The following is a 15,833-nucleotide window of genomic DNA, read 5'->3' as shown; positions in this document are numbered from 1 at the left end:
AAGCTCGATTAGGCAAATTGAGCCCACGCTATAATCACGTGGGGGATTGCGTATGTACGTCTGTGAGCCTCCCTATTCCGCCAGAATCTATAGTAGAATCTGACCAAACACCGTCTTTCTTGCTCTTCAAACATCTATATTGACCACGTTATCTAAGAGCGAGCATGGATTTTGTCGGTAGATCTGTTCTCCTCCATGCTCGTTGGCTGATCCCTATTCTACAGTTTGGTCAAGAAGGAGGTAACGGTGGCCCTGGAGGACTCTTCGCCCAACTAGCCCAGTATGACGCGTTCCACATCTCACAACCCGCTGAACTCAAATAATCTAATATTCAGGGGGTTCGGTGGAGGATATGGTCATCGAGTTCGATCAGACCCAAGACAGTACGATGAATACTTGAAGGCATATAGCGTGGCCATGCTCCCTGGTCGGGAACGAGAGAACGTCAGCTACGGCGGCAAGAGTGCGTTCATGACTGATCTTCCCGTAATATGTTCTCATACGTCCTCTCTCAATTCTTCTCAGTTATAATGCCTCCATCAGCCCTCGCCCATCTCACGTCCCTCGATCTCGAATCACCTTGGATGTTCAAGCTTCGGAATCCAAATAATTCCGCTGCCTTCACGCATGCGGGTGTCTTGGAATTCATTGCCGAGGAAGGCGTTGTTAATCTACCATACTGGATGATGAAATCCTTACGGCTGAACGAAGGCGACCCAATTCGTATCACCGGGACAGAGCTGCCAAAGGGCAAATTCGTTAAATTGCAAGCCCAACATGTGCACTTCCTCGAGATTTCGGACCCCAAGGCTGTGTATGTATTCATCGAACCTCATCGTCACTTTGAACCTAATCATATACAATGCAGGCTCGAACAGGCTCTGCGTAATTTCTCTGCGCTAACCCAGGGCGATATCATAGAGATATCATATAACAGCATCGTTTTTGGCCTGCTTGTAATGGAAGCGAACCCGGGTGGTGAAGGCATCTCAGTCCTCGACACAGACTTGGAAGTCGATTTTGCTGCCCCAGTCGGATACGTTGAGCCTGAGCGACCTAAAGCTGCCCCTCCATCTACGATGGCATCAAAACTGAACATCGACTTGAACTCTTCGACCCCAGGATCTTCCAGACCAGGAAGCTCAATGGGTGGTACCTCCATGGGGGCAAGCAAGAGTGGAACTACCGTTAGCAAAGGCGGTGATAGATGGGAAAGTTTCAAGGGTAAGGGCGAGACGTTGGCTGGCCGGAAGACAAAGGGACGGGGAATCAGCCACCGTCAGGCGGAGGCTGTGCCTGAGGGCAGTAAGATTATTCGGACAGAGTGAGTTCCACCACTACACTCGATTCTTCAAATCTAAACGACCCTCTGAGATCAGTCAGCATCGAGTGATTTCAAATGACGATCTCTTTTCTGAAACCAATGTGCCTGCTCCACTGAACCTGCCTTTGGGCAAGCTTTTCTTTGGCTACAATATCGCTCCCTACACACCACCTCCAGCAACAAATGGAGACAGTGGGCCACAGGTACTCTTGCCCTTGATATGCATCATAACGTCTACTTATTACTTTCTGGTAGCCTTCCTCGGCTTTCAACAGTGCCGGAAATAGCCTGACCGGTCGCTCAACGATGCAGCCGAAGGTATCCTCTTCCACCAAGGGCAAGGCTAAAGAAGAGAAGACTTCAGACATGAAGTGGGGTAACGGCCAAACTTTGAGCGCGCGGGCAGCCATTCCGGCCACAGTAGGGGCAGGAGGAGCCAGCGTCCCTCGAATCCCACAGAGAGCGCGACGACCGCGAGAAAGGAGCCCCTCGCCTGAGGAAGATTGGGGTGTCGACGATGACGATGTCATCGTCGTTGACAGCGACTAGTCGTTGAGTCGTCAAGATGTCGGAAGTGTACGAGGGTAAGGGACATCTGTATACTACTTTGCAAGCAACGATAGTTATTGTGACTGTAAACTATTGCCTGGGTAACAAAGAAAGGATTGCAAGTTGTCTTTGATGCATACTGTCTGTAGGTTCTTTTTTACATTACAACATGACTACGCCGACCCCCCTTCCTGCCTCCTTGTCTGCGGTACCGGTGACACCCGCTAGGGGTTTTGTCCTCCAGTTGTACAAGTAGAAGTTGAGCAGACCGTCGCCGGACCCGAACTATGCAAGATCATGAAAGTTGGTAAGCACCCAAGACGAGGGACTGATATATGATGACGGCGGAGTACTCGCCTTGAGATCCTGCAGGTAGTACGCGCTATCCATCAGCGTCAACGCATTGAACACGTCAAATTTGGCCTGGTCTGCGACGATGATCGCGTCACCGATGAGGTCACGCAACCGCCGCTTCAAAAGACCGTTAGCATCCGCATCCTCCTGAAACGCGACGTCCGTGGCGTAGTAGAACAGGTACGCCGCTTCCAGAAGGTGGTGCTTCTGGTGATTCATGATCGTCGACGGGAGTGTATAGAATGAGAAAAAATCCGTGATCTTGTGCGTCTCGGGGTTCTGTTCGCCGAAACGAGAGGAAAACGTCAAGTTGAGAGATACCATTGGCTTAGTTGGCAAGATAGAGGGCCAACCTCGACGACATATGTCCAGATGACCTGTCCCTCTCTCCGGCGCGTCGCAGGATCCTTCTCCCCCTTTCCTCTTCCACTCAGGAACTGGTGGCGCACTTCATCATGTGTCATCTCTGGGACCATGTCGAACCGCTTCATATATTTCGTGAAGAGATCCGCAACTTTCACAACGTCGCGCTCCTCCATCTCGCGGAGGCCTGAGCGCGAGAGGTGCGGTGAGGATGGCAACTTGAATTGACGAATCATACGCGCAAGTGTCATGCTCCGAGGGACATAAGTGAATTTGACGTCGACGAGCTTGGGAACGTTCAAAGAACGATGGAAGTACCTCAAAGTAAGAAGGCTCGTGAGATTGGGCGATGATGGACACGAGAAGAGAAATTACCGGCACGTTGAGACGGGAGTAGGGAGCACAATTCCCGCGGTGTAGATGGCCTGGAAGATACCTTTCAGATGACACTGCCGGGTGACTTCCTTGATCAACACCGGGGCGAGTCGCTTCGATCGCAGCTTTTTGTGAACGCAGAGATAATTGATTTCACTTGCTTGGAAGACGCTATGATGCGAACTGTTTAATATACGCAACATCTACACGCAATAGGGGACTTACTTGCCGCGGACACGGAGTGTGATTGGCACACCGGAGATAAATGCGACCAACTTCTTGTTTGAAGAGACGCGGACCCCGATGTGCCATTCCTTGTGGTAGCCAGGAGGTTTCAACGCCCTACATAAAATATCAGACTTGGGGAGCAGCTGATTGTAGGACTGTACGATACCATTCAAGAAATTCAGCGGTATACTGAAAGCGGAAAGCCGCGACATCGTCCTCAACATAATTAGCAGAGAGAAGCTCGTATACCTCCCGGATCTATTTCAGAGTATCTACCGGCTTCAGGGATTAAAACTAAAATGATGGAAAAAGATACCTGGGTTGTATCTTCGATGTCAATGACAGACCACTCGAAGTCCTTCGGCAAGGGATACGAATCCTGCCGTACCTCCTCCCGAGGCCTGGAGGGTTCAATAAAACCGTCGTCCTCTGGGGGAGCTTCGTCTATGCCACAATCAGTACCTTGTATCAAACACAGGTGAACCATACTACCATAGTGAGGAACAGGCTGCGTGGCCCAGAACTACGCATGTCAGCTTTACACCTCCCGGCATTCGAAGAACAACTACGCTTGACGCACCTTATGATCACCAGCGTCTTTCTTGTTCAGTCCCCCAAGCCCACTCTTTCCCTGAATGACGTCTTTGATCTTCAACTGCTCTAGCAACTGCCTGACTGTCTCCGCATCAGCGCCAGGCGTATCTTCGCCATGCTCTTCCTTGACTTTCTTCAGCACAGTATCCACAATCTGCTGCGGCACGGTGTCGCCCTTCAGTGCAGCTAGGGCCCTCGCGGCTTTTGACTTCTTTTTCTTCTTTTTCTTGGAGGTAGCGCTGGAAGACGCAACAGGGAGGATGCTGTCCGACGGGTCGTCGAGCTCTGGTTCTGAGCCGGAGGCTGAACCGTCGATGTCGGGATCGTCTTCGTGCGTAAGCTCGGAGTTATGATCGACTGCGTCGGCTGCTTTTGCTTTGCCAGAGGACATGGCTCCTGACGTCGAAGGCAAGATCAATGCAGGAAAGACTTAGCTGTATAACACCTTGCGCATTATGACACGCGCGCTTTTGGATCTCGCCGAGATCTCGGTGATCGAGGCTCGAAGGTAGCTTTCGGTGCGATACAGCACTGATACAGCTCAACCATGTTCAAAACTGTTGTACAACGAGAAGCAGATATTTATAATTATATATCGGGTATACATCAGACCCTCCGCCGCCTCTTCACGCGTTCGGCCAACGTAGAAACCGTCGGAAGGACATCAGCATCACTTTTCATCTCTGAGTTGGATACTATTTTGGTTTCATCAGTCGGGTAGGTCGCCACCTTGAGCGGCCGGCCTCGTTTTTTACCCACTCCTGCTATTGGTAATGTTGGTGCAGGCGTGCATGGAGGCGTCGGAAGTGACAGGTCAAGCTGATGACTAGGAGATGAACGCTTGGAGGTGCTGGGAGATGGAGGCTTGGAGAGAGATGGAGGTTTGGAAGGCTTGGGAGAGGGACGCTCCGAAGAGCTGGGAGTGGGTGTCGACAGGCCGTAGGACGAGAATGACCTCAAATCAGCTGTGAAAAGCACCTATACAAGTGCATCAGGAAGATGTGATTCGGATTCGTGCAGAATAAGGTCGAGGTACTCACTGAGTGCGCCCATCCGGCATAATCTCCCCAGACGCCCATCAGCTTCAAGCTAACTTCCTCGTAAAGTTTTGCTGACAAGGCCTGCTTCGTTGCAGACGCTCCTCGTCTGCTATTTGCTCCCCGCACGTCATAATGCTTCATGGCGATTTGGTGAACGTGTGTATCGACAGGTATCACTTCTTTCTGGAAGGCTGCCAGTCAGGAACAAATAGCATGTGGCAAGGTCGTCAGAACGACGCACTTTGTCCATACTCATAAGTAGAACGCAGTCGGCTACCTTCCGGCCTACGCCCATGAACTTGAGCAGCTCTGCCCTCACTTGCGACGTTGGCATCTTTCGCAAGGAGATCAACCATAGCTCAGCCGCCTCTTGAGCGTCAGAGGAGTTTGAAGATCCCTCATGCTGATTAACAAGCATCTTAGCTGTCTTTTGTATATATTCCGCGCGGTAGCCAAAACCAAGAGACCGGAGCGTCGCAGACACATCAGTCGCAGCAAGGCGAGAAGGTGGTGGAAATGGATGGAAGGATTCGAGCTCGAGCTCCTTAGCTGAGTCTATTGGCGACTCTGCGAGGCTACTTGTCACTGCTAAAGGAGGTGGCATAGATAGCAGCGGCGGAGAATATTTTTCACACAATGACTTCACCATTTTTGTGATGCGTGTGATGTTATTATTTGATGAGCATATAAAGCTGTCCCATCCCAAGTGAACCTGCGATTCAGATGGAGGGGAAGGAGAGCGCTCACGATACTAGATTCTCCCATGGATCCTGCCGCAGCATCCGTATCCCTTCGAATCTTCTTCTGAACCTCATGAACACCGCGTCACGTTCACTCCACTCGTTGTATAGCTTCAGTAGGTCAACATCGAGCTGGAAATAGTCCTTCAGCCATAGGAGCGTCTCCGCCTCTCTCTCGGACTCTTGTGAGGGGGACAGAGCAGGCTCAGGGAACACAGAGCAGTAGAACAACGTGTCAGAGGACTGGCGCAAGCAGACCACACGGTCACGCAAACAGAGACGGTATTCATGGGTCGGCACAGCAGAGTCTGATACGGGTGTCTCGGATGGTACGTGCAGTGGGTAGATTGACCAGCGAAAGGACTGGCCGCACTGCAGCACCGCTGCGAGTGAGAGCTGGGCTAGAGGTAGAGGAAGTGCACGAAAGTGAGGAAGTGCATGAGCCATCAGCATCAGGTCAGGTTCTGGCGGGCTTGTGGAAAGCAAAGCCCACAGTGGGCAACTTGGTGTGGCAGGGTGTGGCCGTCCAGGCGATTGCGTGGGAAGGAGAGCCGAGAGCACGGACACACATATGGCGCGTTTTTGGTGGTGGCGCGCGGTCTCGTAACGGTTTTCGTTCCACTCTGGACGGCATCCTCTTTAGTACGACACCCTTTATCAGCTTATGTCCTGCCCGATCTTGCCGTTAATAGCAGCCTCCTTTCATACTAGGATGTGGGTACCTCTGGGTAGTAGGTATCTACTGCCGGAGCCCTTGATAAATCAGTCAAAAACTGTCTGCGCACTCACTGCTTGAGGATGACACCGAAGAGCTACATGGCGTTGACCACAATCCGCCACCATCGTGTGCTACACAGGCCGCTTATTCTGTGTAAGGTCAGCCACTGGCGGAGACTCATGGCGCGCCACATTTGCTCGACGCTGCCTGTCAGCTTTGAAGCTCAAAGCACCGTCGCCACATTATCGACTACAGCCTTACCATATATGGGAATGTCAAACCGCCGCCGTTTTCTGCCCGTAAAAGGGCAGCCCAACTTGGAGACCCACCAACAACCCCCCTCTCAATAACGCACACTGAACTGCCCTCACCAAATCTATACCTTACACACCCCTTCACCGTCTCCCAGATGCAGTCGAGGAACGTCTGCGTCATGGCCAAGTTCAATCCGGACTTAGTCAAAGATTGTTACTCTGCTCACGAGTTCATCCCGAATAACCACCGCACACCGTCATGGGAAGTGCCCGACCACCCATGAAGAAGACTGCCGAGACAGGCTGGAGTGTTCGTTGTAGCCAGTGGTATGTGGTTCGAACTTTCATGACATGTTTCCGATTTACTGAAGATTTATATGTCATCTGCAGCAAGCTACTCTTGGACGTGGCCTGTTGTACAAACGTGTCCAGCCCAACATCTCGTGTCCTCGACAATGTAGCATGGGACTCTAGGCATAGGGCAGACCGGTCTCCGAACGCCCCCCGAATTACGAATTTGCGTTCTCGTTGTCTACTGCCAGGCGTTCACATTCACTGCCAGGCATTAAAATCACTGCCGAGCATTCTCATCTTCTACACCCAAGCGCCCTTCACTACCGTCGCACACTCTCATCTCTTGTCAGACGGGCTCATTATATTTCAAGGAGTTCTCATCTTCTACATCCAAGTAATCTTTGTCTTACTTGGAGGAAGCATGGTTCTCTTTGGCCAGGCATTCTTACCCTCTACTGCCAGGCGGGCAGGCGTGCTCATCTTATCGCCGGGCGTTGATCTTATGGTCAGGCGTTCTCATCCTCTACTTCTAGGCGTGCTCACCTACCGCCAAATGTTCTCATCTTACCGCCAGGCGTGCTCATCTTACTGTCGGATGTTCATCTTGCTTGCTGTCAGGCGCTCTCAAACTACCACCCGACATTATCACTCTACTATCGTGCATTCTCATCTTACTGCCAGGCACCCATCTTACCGTCAGGCATTCTAATCCTGCCGCCACGCGTGCTCATCCTACTTCCAGGCACTCACCTTACCACCAGGCTTTCGCAGGTCACTGCCAGGCGTACTCACCCTACGGACAGGAGTTTCCGCCTATGGATAGACGTGCTCATCTTACGGACAGGAGTTCTCAACTAAGCGACACCCTTCTGACCCTGGATCAAGTGCGACTTTCTCGCTATTGAGATCGCACTTGCATGGTATCCGTAAGTGTGCTCGGCTCTCTGTCTTCATATAAGGATAATGACATTCGCATCCAGTTGACGCATAGGAATGAACGTTGTACCTGTGCTCGCATTAGTTACATGTTTCTTTTATTTTATTTTGGGAGGGGGGAATTCAATCCAGTTTTGTGCTTTGTGCCGAAAGATTCTCGTGTGAATACCTTGACAGACTTATGGTCGTGTCCAAAGGTCCACTATCAGAGGCAAAATTACACACGTCTCACGTGGACATTGGTGTGGAAGCGACCGAAGTTGTGCTTGAACTATATTCTGATCCTAAAGTGCTGGTAGGTGCTGGTATCTTGAATAGTGAGTATTTGAATGTCCATCTGTCCGATGCCCTTCCACTAATGCAGCAACAATCTGTTACGGAGCTTGCGCTGCCGAACTTGGCCCCTTCGCAGCGCCACAGTCACACTTCGACCTTTGCCGCTGAACCTTCACTCCGGATGATGTCAAGAATCGAACTTCGAAATCGTCAAAGAGTACATAAATTGTGACACGCTGGCCTCATTCGGGGTTTCCATCGCAGTCGCTCTCGGGCGTGATTCACCAAATTAGAGCATACCACGTTCTTCCCTGGCAAACTATGTTTGTTATCGCAGGTGTACCACCGTGCACTTACAGACGCGTTCTTGGCCTGCAAAGATCATCAACCATCGCCATGCTTCTTGCATCTCGATTATCATTGGATCGGGGTGAGGAACGAGGAACATCATCATATTTCCCTCGCTTGAAGCTGTCCGGTATTTGACAGGTGGATCCCGATTCCATGGGCAGCCGCTACTAGCCGCTACTAGCACTCTTTCAGCCCCTCCGCACCATCCACAGAACAGTGTAGGATGCGCCACAGTGGGACCTGCTGAGGAAGCGAATCGCGCGTCAGCGTCAGCAAATCATGCGAATTCACGTGATGATCTCCATGTTAGATTCAGTCTTCATTTCTGGCGACTCGGAGACTCGGACCCAGCCTCAGTCTGCAGTGAGGGTCCGCTTATAAGCCCACCCTCCGTCCTCGCAATGCCGCCATTGCATCCCGTCTCTCCGCGCACCCGCGCACGCACACTTTGGCGTCCGTTCCCTGACCTGCCTATGCAATGGCCACCGGCAGCACTCCCCTGCAATCTTTCCTAGGAGGCATCGGGCTCGCACTGCCCGTGCACACTCTCCTGATGCTTAATGGGAGTGTGTTTGGGATAGCAGGTTTTCTTCACCGAGCCGTGAAGGGCGGCATGGAGGATGCTGCTTCGGTGCTAGGGTTGCTGCTCGGCGGCATCGTTGTTGGGGCTATCGAGGGCCCCGGGCCCCAGATGTCGGAAGCATCATCATCCACCATGATTGCCTCTGGGGTCTTAGTTGGATTGGGTACCAAGGTATGTGCTGCTTGCGATCTGACACGCGCCATGGGTTGACTTGGAGGATCACTTTGTTCTGTCATTAGTTGAGCAACGGCTGCACGTCTGGGTATGTCCGCTCAGCATCTCGTCTAAAAAAGAAAGCCCTTAACGAACAGTATATATAGACATATGATTTGTGGGCTGTCACGCTTATCTCCTCGGTATGCGCTCGGCGCCTATAGAACATCCTCTTTATACTTATTCGGCATCCCTGAAGATCCATCGTAGCGACGGCTACCTTCTTCATTACTGGAGTCCTCACTACCCACGTGTTGCATAGCAGTAGACTCATAGCAGCCGGACCCGCTGATTATACCCTAGGGGACCATGGTACGACTTTTATGATCGGTTCAAGTGTCTCGATGCTCAGCGCGTTGGTTGTGCAGTATCTCGTACGCACCCGCTACCATTGCTCCCTTTTATTATCTGACCTTGAAAATCATAGCTGTCCCCTCCTGACTCAGTTGATATGCCAAAAATTTACGACGAAACATATTCGCATCGTCGTATAGTGACCTCCTTTCTGACCGCCGTGTCCTTCTCGCTCGCCCTTCGCCTCTCGAACCTGACGTCCCCTCAACGCGTGCTTTCGTTCCTGATTCTTCCCTTCAACTCCTCTTTTGATCCATCCCTTGCCTTTCTTGCAGTGGGTGCGCTCCCACTCGCTTCAGCCTTGTACCGCAAATGGGGACGAGGTCTTTGTCCAAAGACCAGTGCGAAGGTCGACTGGCGCCTCGTGACCGGGGCTGCGGTGTTTGGTGTCGGTTGGGGGATGGAGGGGATCTGTCGTAAGTCTTCCATCCATATCATTGCTTCGACGCGCTTGATGTTTATCGCACCCGTTTTTCAACCAGCTGGACCTGGGCTGGTCAACTTTGGGCGTGCTCTTGCGACGAGTTCTAACATTCAGCCACTCGCAATCTGGCTAGTATCTGTGCTTGTTGGAGGGCTTTTAGTTGCGTAGGATCGCTAAGTTCGGCCTCTTTATAGCCATTTCCTTTGCTGGATTCACACTCATATCTTTTCTACTTGCGGTTATATTCGTTCACTATACTTATCACCTTCATTCTTTCCTTCCCACCTCTCAAAATTGATGACCTCATTATTGTTATGACTAAGTAATGACATTCGCATCAAGAATACCCTCTACCGACGGAAGGAATCATTAAATAGTACCACAACAGCGTATACATCCTACATGGAATTTACCGATGGAAATAAAACAAAGGGAAGGCTACATGCTTCAATCACCTATGTCACTACAGTCTGCGCCATAGGACTGGGCTTGGCGGTGTTCTTGCTTCGTCCCCACCGCACCGCGAGCCGTTCGCCGTCCATGTCAAGCCCATTCGCCCAAGCTTCGGCAGCGCGCTCCGCGGAGGTACGGTCCTTGAAGTTAACGAAGGCGCATCTGAACGCGAAGCAAGGTACATACATAGTGAGCACATAATGAGCAGCCGAGAAGCAGTCAGGGAAAGAGAATGTACCTTGACTTGGAAACATGCACGATTGACCGAACTTGGGCTGGCTGTATCATCGGAAGCGATTGAAGCACACGAGTGCGGATCGTTGTCTCGGTGGCGGCAGTAGGGAGGGATGAGAGAAAGAGGGACATCTATATCGAGCGCATGAGGTGTGAGTAACATTATAGACGAAGTTGGAAATGTGCGTACAATAGACTGGTCTTCGGGAGGCGCCAAACCCTGATTCGTAGCGTGGGTGGACATGATTTTTTTTGCTACAGGGTCATTGCGCCCGTGATATCGATCTTGGATGTTCTGCTTTGACAGCTCATTATCTATTGGCTTTTCGTGCCTGAAGTCGTGGGGTTAGAAAGTGTTCTTAAGTGCAAACGGAGCATCATCACTTCGACTACATACCTGTATGGACACTCAGTACCACGCTTACAATCCCCCTTGGCAAAAAATGAGCACACATGGGGACGGTTACGTTTATAGTAGGGATCCGTCCGAGCAAGCTGCTTCAACATCTCCTTCCCAGCCGATGATGCTCGGCCGGCATCCAACAAGCTCTGATTACCTTCCAACTGAGCTCTATTTGTCAGTAATCATAACAGCACCCCACTAGCGGCCAGACGCACCTTTCCGTCCATATTCTGCGCATAGTACTCTCTGTTGATCTCACTCGTCGGCGCCTCATTCTGCAACGCTAGCGCAGTATCGCGGACCTGGGTAGGCAGGCCGTATTCGAGGTCGAGCAGACAAGTCTGGCAGACATTTTTGATCTTCGCGCACGTTTGGCAGATCACAGTCGTTTTAAAGCGCATGCCTGCACCAGGATTCCAGCGAAAGACGGTGAAGGGCCGTGCACATGTGCCGCAGGAGCGTCCATATTCTTGTTTTGACTGGATTGAGGGTAAGCTTGTGTGTGCACTGTAGCCGTAGAGGTCTGGCTCACCATTCTTACAAAAGCATTGTCTCCCAAACCTCAAGGGGGGTCAAGACGCGCCGAATGATTGAGCAAGGTGATGTTACGCACAGGTTTCACAAAGAATAGGAAATTCGCTCTGTTCCCAGCCTGCTTTGTTGATATCGGCTTTTGGTGGCATATCTCAAGAGTAGCGGGTGTGAGAATATGGATGTGGAGGTGATCTGTCGTGGTCGGTGACAGAGACTAAGTTGGGTGTTCAATAGTTGTGAGCGATGGACATATGGACGAGTAAGCAAGCCTTAACCTTAGTTCCTGGCTTCGGCCTGCTCCGGCGTTCTGAGGGCAGGCAGTCACGCGAACTGGGGCAAGCCTTTAGACAAAGTGATGTTTTCCTCAAGATTTATCCTCCCGCATTTGTTCTTTAGCGAGACGCTTGAATGTATTGTCAAGTTAGTAATCATAGATAAAGACCAAAATCCGTCTTCGTTCTGCCCAATCTCTCATTGGCCGCGACATCCACAGTGTCGAAATTCAAGCAGTTCGAGAGTGGTAAAATGATATACAATTGTACTACAATTGTGACTGGTGTCTACTTGTGGTATTAGTGTTCTTACACATACGTGATTCGCAGCGATAAGCTGAAAGGTAGCGATGCCGCGGTCACGGTCACTTCGCCACCATCCGCTACTAGATCCGAGACCTTCTTCTCTAAGTTCGGCCGCGTCGCCTCTTCGAGCTGAGGTGGAGCCTGGAAGTAGATCTGCTTTGTTGGAGTCGACAATGATGGCTTTTTGATCTGACTAGAAATGATAGTCACACATATGAGTACGGATAGCTTTGTGTTTGCCCAAGGAAAGCCGACTTACATATCTTGCTTTTCGACGAGCATCTCGATCAATTGGTCAACTGTCCAGTCCCTAGAGATTGATATGTCAAGGGATTCTCCACCGCATACAGGGCAGTCCTCTCGCTTCTCATGCTCAAATGTGTATGAATATACACTGTCGGTCCCGATGAGCATGAAGTAGTTGTTTAAATAAGCGGCAGAACTCGTCGCTATCTTGAACGCTTCGTTACAGCAGGACGCTTTGTTGGAACGATTATGAGTATACTCGAATGGGGTATATAGCGTAGACTCACCTGCAATGATGGCATTCGTCGAAGCGATAGCAGGGATGATGTTCTTTACAACACCCTGAGTAAGGGACCAGGTAACACCTTCAATCTTGAATTCTTTCGCTCGTGCCAGAGCAACTGAGTACAGCCAACTAATATGGTCTGGATCATCTGTGTCCATCTTCTTGTCTGCAATGAGAGAGTAAGGAGTATGTCATGGCAGTGCCGTGTCATCATACCTCCTTTTACGCGCGGCCACTCAAGTACCGATGCCCATTCTATGCAATGCTCAGGAAGACGGGGTGTGTTGGCGATGGTGCAGATGGGAAACGCAGTTGGTTTATTGAGCATGTCGAGAGAGCATTCATAACACGAAGTTACGGTCGGCAGAATCACGCGAGCTTGTCCCTTGAATCCTACAGACATCTGAAATCAGTGTCTAGTTCTACAGGAATGCGATAAACAGATATCTGACCTTCCGTACCACCGTCTATGAGTGGCTTCAGGCTCTCCGGATTCTCTGGATCCACTAGGTTGACGAGTGTCGCGTTAATCCATCGACGTGCCTCCACGGAGTCGAGCCCGCAGATCACCAGATTGAATTGCAGGTAATAGTCGTCGTCTTTGTCCTGAATCTTGCCATAGTACCTTTAGGCAGCCATAAATCGAGCAAAACACGCGGCTTGAAAGAGACTCACGGAGTAACTTTCACTCCTGGAACGCGCTTCATCACAAAATCTGCTGCGACAATGGCTTTCGGCTGGCCGACATCCTTTGGTCTTCGCGAGATACACCTTCAGTCTCGTTCTGATGAGTTTTCAGGAGAAGAGATGGCTGCACCTGAACAAGAACTGTCTATTAAGATTACTGATATCAATCGTATCCATGTCGATGACATGAATATCCTTGAATCCGGAGAGCGCGAGGTTCGACAGGATTTCGCACCCCAAGCCGCCGGCGCCAATGACGAGGATCTTGCATTGGTTGCGCAGAAAGTCCTTCACCTACCCAGTTGGACGCACAAGAAAGACACGTCAGAGATGGCGCTGGGAGGCGTATGTATACTGGCTGCGTACGCCTTCCCCAGCCATAAATGAGGGATCTGTTCGGGGACCTGGTCGGTCGAGGATCTGATCGACATGGTAGTACCGATTCGGCCAATCGCTCAATGTCGCGTTTCCGTTGACTTGCGCATTAGGAGCGGAAGCCATGCTCTCTGTTAGATCCCGTTCGTGCTGTAAACCACCTAAGAGAGTCTGAGAGTCGAGAAGTAGTGGCGTGCGTCGCGGACGCGTTGGCTCAGTAAGACTAACTGTGCACCGGAGATCTCCGAATCCCAATTGACGGTTCGCATTACGTCAGCACAATTTCTTAATGAGTTCGGGCGCTTCAGCTACTCGCCGAGCACACCACATCGAAAATTCATCTTATTTACAGGACACTGCAAGAGTTCATTAACGTTCATTCCAGACTACTTGCTACCGGAACCCCCGTGCATCACTCATATTTCGGATTGATTGCTGCGACATGTCACAAGGAGCATCTGTGGTGCATTTTAGCGGTCACCAGTATTTGCGGCACCGTTTAGTGCTCGGTCTCTTGAGCGGGAAACCCGTTAAAATTGACAAAATCAGGACGGATGATAAAAATCCTGGACTGCGGGGTGTGCAGATATTTTCTCGGAGACAAGACCGTATACTGATCATAACGCGCTGCCTGTAGACTATGAGGTTAGTTTGCTGAGGTTGTTGGAGAAGGCGACCAATGGGACGATTATAGAAATATCTCTTACAGGTGCGTAAAGCATCCTCTGAATCATGACATCTATTGACGAAGAGCAGGTACTGCCATTTTGATCAAGCCTGGTATCATTACTGGCGGACCTATAACACATGAATGCCCGCTTTCGCGGTCGATTGGCTACTTCCTAGAACCAATCATCATGCTCGCACCCTTTTCCAAACACCCATTTGATTTGATCTTGAAAGGGATAACCACCGACGACAAAGACCTCTCTGTCCGTGTTTCACTGTAAGAACATGTCTGATATATGTACTGATGCGTGTTGCGTGGTATTGACAGGCAGACCTTATTCGAACAGTGACATTGCCGCATCTCGAACCATTCGGAATTTCGGACGGTCTAGAGTTGAGGGTGTGTGCCAGATACTCTTTAATGAATGATAGCTGGATTTGACCTATCTATCCAAGATTAAAAAAAGAGGCGCTGCACCACTAGGAGGAGGGGAAATTCAGTTCATCTGTCCAATCCTCAAGCAGGTAAAAACGATCAACTTCGTTGATCCCGGACGAGTCAAGCGGATACGAGGCATATCGTACGCAGCTTTTAGTCCTTCGTCATCATTTCTGTTGAAAGGTCCCCGACAGGCATGCAGTGCGCGTCAGCCCACAGTTTTCGAATCGCATGATCGAGGCTTCCCGCTCTGTGTTGAATACATTCATCCCTGACATATACCTGTATTCCGACGTCTACAAAGGCGAAGACAGCGGAAAGTGAGTTCTTGTCACTGTCTCTAGATCACGTTATCTGACACGGTTGCCCAGATCCCCAGGATATGCTTTGACCTTGGTTGCAGAGTCGACTACTTCTGTGTTGCACTGTTCAGAAGCCGTGTCGCAACCGGGCGTTTCACCAGAAGATATCGCCCTGCAGGCAGCGCAATCCTTGCTCGCCGAGATACGAAGAGGCGGATGCGTAGATCGCAAGCACCAGACCCTGGTTCTCATGATGATGGTGCTGGGAAGCGAAGACGTCGGGCGGTGTCTAATGAGCGAACCAACCGCACGAACGTCAGTCAACCTGATCAGTCTACCATCAGTACAGGTCCGACAGTCGTTGCTCACTCATTCAAAATTGCAGAATTCAATTCCTTCGGGATGTCAAGGACGTCTTCTCGACGTCGTTCAAAATCGTTCCCACCAAGTCGTCGGAAGCAATTTCGTCGGAGCTCATTTTCTCGTGTTATGGGACTGGCTACATCAACACTAATAGGTCACTGGCGTAACCTATGATACGTGTACATATGGCTGGCTTTCTACCCGCTGTCTTATTTTTACCACTATCTATATAATGTACTGCACTCTTGGCAGCCTGAATGATGTGTTCGAAACTCGAAAAGACACGTTCCTGGC

The 15,833-nt window shown here is 50.7% G+C and overlaps 8 protein-coding genes across 8 annotated transcripts; 4 read left to right on the top strand and 4 right to left on the bottom strand.

The window, feature by feature from the left end:
- Positions 1-164: 164 nt before the first annotated feature.
- Positions 165-1,873, top strand: HETIRDRAFT_415043 (uncharacterized protein; the record flags this gene model as incomplete). The annotated part of the gene is made up of 7 exons (XM_009544562.1): positions 165-177; positions 238-280; positions 336-463; positions 526-814; positions 869-1,324; positions 1,380-1,527; positions 1,580-1,873. The coding sequence occupies 7 exons, from the start codon at positions 165-167 to the stop codon at positions 1,871-1,873; spliced, it is 1,371 nt and encodes a 456-aa protein (XP_009542857.1).
- A 56-nt stretch (positions 1,874-1,929) lies between these two features.
- On the bottom strand, positions 1,930-4,197 carry HETIRDRAFT_154253 (uncharacterized protein). The gene is made up of 9 exons (XM_009544561.1): positions 3,774-4,197; positions 3,686-3,716; positions 3,510-3,637; positions 3,360-3,451; positions 3,191-3,307; positions 2,966-3,136; positions 2,581-2,908; positions 2,231-2,506; positions 1,930-2,158 (listed from the first exon to the last, which is right to left on the bottom strand). Exons 1-9 carry the CDS (start codon positions 4,176-4,178, stop codon positions 2,036-2,038), a joined length of 1,671 nt encoding a protein of 556 aa, XP_009542856.1. The 5' UTR covers positions 4,179-4,197; the 3' UTR covers positions 1,930-2,035.
- Positions 4,198-4,729: 532 nt separating this feature from the next.
- HETIRDRAFT_13944 (uncharacterized protein) lies at positions 4,730-5,759 on the bottom strand (the record flags this gene model as incomplete). Its single annotated transcript, XM_009543420.1, has 5 exons — positions 4,730-4,765; positions 4,828-5,010; positions 5,069-5,362; positions 5,414-5,519; positions 5,575-5,759. Coding segments are annotated over 5 exons (804 nt in total), but the record flags the coding sequence as incomplete, so codon positions are not given.
- A 532-nt stretch (positions 5,760-6,291) lies between these two features.
- HETIRDRAFT_145757 (uncharacterized protein) lies at positions 6,292-7,918 on the top strand. The gene is made up of 3 exons (XM_009544560.1): positions 6,292-6,866; positions 6,930-7,759; positions 7,814-7,918. The coding sequence occupies exons 1-2, from the start codon at positions 6,799-6,801 to the stop codon at positions 7,540-7,542; spliced, it is 681 nt and encodes a 226-aa protein (XP_009542855.1). The 5' UTR covers positions 6,292-6,798; the 3' UTR covers positions 7,543-7,759; positions 7,814-7,918.
- A 956-nt stretch (positions 7,919-8,874) lies between these two features.
- HETIRDRAFT_240127 (uncharacterized protein) lies at positions 8,875-10,129 on the top strand (the record flags this gene model as incomplete). Its single annotated transcript, XM_009544559.1, has 6 exons — positions 8,875-9,150; positions 9,219-9,241; positions 9,300-9,335; positions 9,392-9,566; positions 9,620-9,962; positions 10,029-10,129. Coding segments are annotated over 6 exons (954 nt in total), but the record flags the coding sequence as incomplete, so codon positions are not given.
- Positions 10,130-10,425: 296 nt separating this feature from the next.
- On the bottom strand, positions 10,426-11,743 carry HETIRDRAFT_415037 (uncharacterized protein; the record flags this gene model as incomplete). The annotated part of the gene is made up of 7 exons (XM_009544558.1): positions 10,426-10,585; positions 10,662-10,789; positions 10,848-10,989; positions 11,055-11,221; positions 11,276-11,539; positions 11,593-11,621; positions 11,674-11,743. 7 exons carry the CDS (start codon positions 11,741-11,743, stop codon positions 10,426-10,428), a joined length of 960 nt encoding a protein of 319 aa, XP_009542853.1.
- A 432-nt stretch (positions 11,744-12,175) lies between these two features.
- Positions 12,176-13,892, bottom strand: HETIRDRAFT_415036 (uncharacterized protein; the record flags this gene model as incomplete). Its single annotated transcript, XM_009544557.1, has 8 exons — positions 12,176-12,365; positions 12,432-12,651; positions 12,706-12,870; positions 12,921-13,097; positions 13,157-13,329; positions 13,380-13,460; positions 13,522-13,685; positions 13,758-13,892. 8 exons carry the CDS (start codon positions 13,890-13,892, stop codon positions 12,176-12,178), a joined length of 1,305 nt encoding a protein of 434 aa, XP_009542852.1.
- A 316-nt stretch (positions 13,893-14,208) lies between these two features.
- Positions 14,209-15,706, top strand: HETIRDRAFT_122241 (uncharacterized protein; the record flags this gene model as incomplete). The annotated part of the gene is made up of 8 exons (XM_009544556.1): positions 14,209-14,344; positions 14,404-14,475; positions 14,523-14,698; positions 14,764-14,835; positions 14,892-15,016; positions 15,069-15,194; positions 15,246-15,491; positions 15,562-15,706. 8 exons carry the CDS (start codon positions 14,209-14,211, stop codon positions 15,704-15,706), a joined length of 1,098 nt encoding a protein of 365 aa, XP_009542851.1.
- Positions 15,707-15,833: the final 127 nt, after the last annotated feature.

Source organism: Heterobasidion irregulare, assembly GCF_000320585.1.
Source record: "Heterobasidion irregulare TC 32-1 unplaced genomic scaffold scaffold_02, whole genome shotgun sequence".
Lineage (NCBI taxonomy): Eukaryota > Fungi > Basidiomycota > Agaricomycetes > Russulales > Bondarzewiaceae > Heterobasidion > Heterobasidion irregulare.
The sequence above is the reverse complement of the archived record's forward strand: the minus strand, read 5'-3'. Positions and strand labels throughout refer to the sequence as shown.